The 839-nt window shown below is 58.0% G+C and overlaps 1 protein-coding gene across 1 annotated transcript in view; it reads left to right on the forward strand.

Annotated features, from left to right (window-relative positions):
* Positions 1 to 76: 76 nt before the first annotated feature.
* The window catches only part of SH3BGRL3 (SH3 domain binding glutamate-rich protein like 3), a gene marked incomplete at its 5' end in the record, with an annotated part of 1,097 nt that continues 334 nt past the window's right edge, over positions 77 to 839 (forward strand). Inside the window, 2 exons of the mRNA XM_010291103.1 lie at positions 77 to 244; positions 639 to 839. The exon at positions 639 to 839 is cut by the window's right edge and continues 334 nt beyond it. Of these exons, the coding sequence (XP_010289405.1) occupies positions 77 to 244; positions 639 to 704 (234 nt within the window). The remainder of the gene's footprint in view (positions 245 to 638) is intronic.

The raw sequence follows: 839 nt of genomic DNA on the forward strand, positions 1-839 counted from the left end.
CGTGCCGGGGTGCGTTCCCGCCCTTCGGGCTCCTCTCCAGCTCCCCATAACCTGCCTTTTCCCACCCGGGTTCCAGATCAAATCCCAACAGAGCGAAGTAACCAGAATCCTCGATGGGAAAAACATCAAGTACGAGCTGGTGGATATCTCCCAGGACAATGCTCTCCGGGAGGAGATGAGGGCAAAGGCAGGCAACCCCAAAGCCATCCCACCCCAGATCGTCAATGGAGACCACTACTGCGGGGTAAGGCTCGTGCTCTGCGCTGAGGGTGAGCGCCATGGAGGTTGGGTGGTGGGCAATAATCCTGTCCCCTTGGTTTTGCTACGAGTGGTGACAAGACACCTTTCAAAAGGCATTTCTCGTGAGCTGCACGGAGAAGGCGCTGCCAGGGTTAACGGGTGTTTCGACCATGGTGGCTTATGAAAAAATGGGACCCAGGCAGGGGGACTCTGGGGGGCTGTGGGCAGCGGGGCTGTCCCTGCTTTGCCCCATCGTCCTCCATGTGACTGTCACCTGTGTTGTGACAGCCACTTTGTGCTGTGTGCTCGGGGGACCCCGTGCCGCCTGACTGGTGGGAGCATACCGTTCACTATTGCCCTGTGAGCGACTGTGTGGCTTTTCCCACTTTTCCCTGCAGGATTATGAGCTCTTTGTGGAAGCGGTGGAGCAAAACACCCTGCAGGAGTTCCTGAAGCTGGCCTGAGCCCTGGGCTCCCCTCTTGTCCTGGACTCTACCTGCATTCCTGAGCACCCTCATCTCTGACCACCTTCACTTCCAGGTTTTCGGCGCTGTCCTGGCACCACAACCTGTATCCCAGTGTAGGGCAACCCATGACCA

The sequence above is a fragment of the Phaethon lepturus genome, unplaced genomic scaffold (assembly GCF_000687285.1).
Source record: "Phaethon lepturus isolate BGI_N335 unplaced genomic scaffold, ASM68728v1 scaffold48947, whole genome shotgun sequence".
NCBI classification, from domain to species: Eukaryota; Metazoa; Chordata; class Aves; order Phaethontiformes; family Phaethontidae; genus Phaethon; species Phaethon lepturus.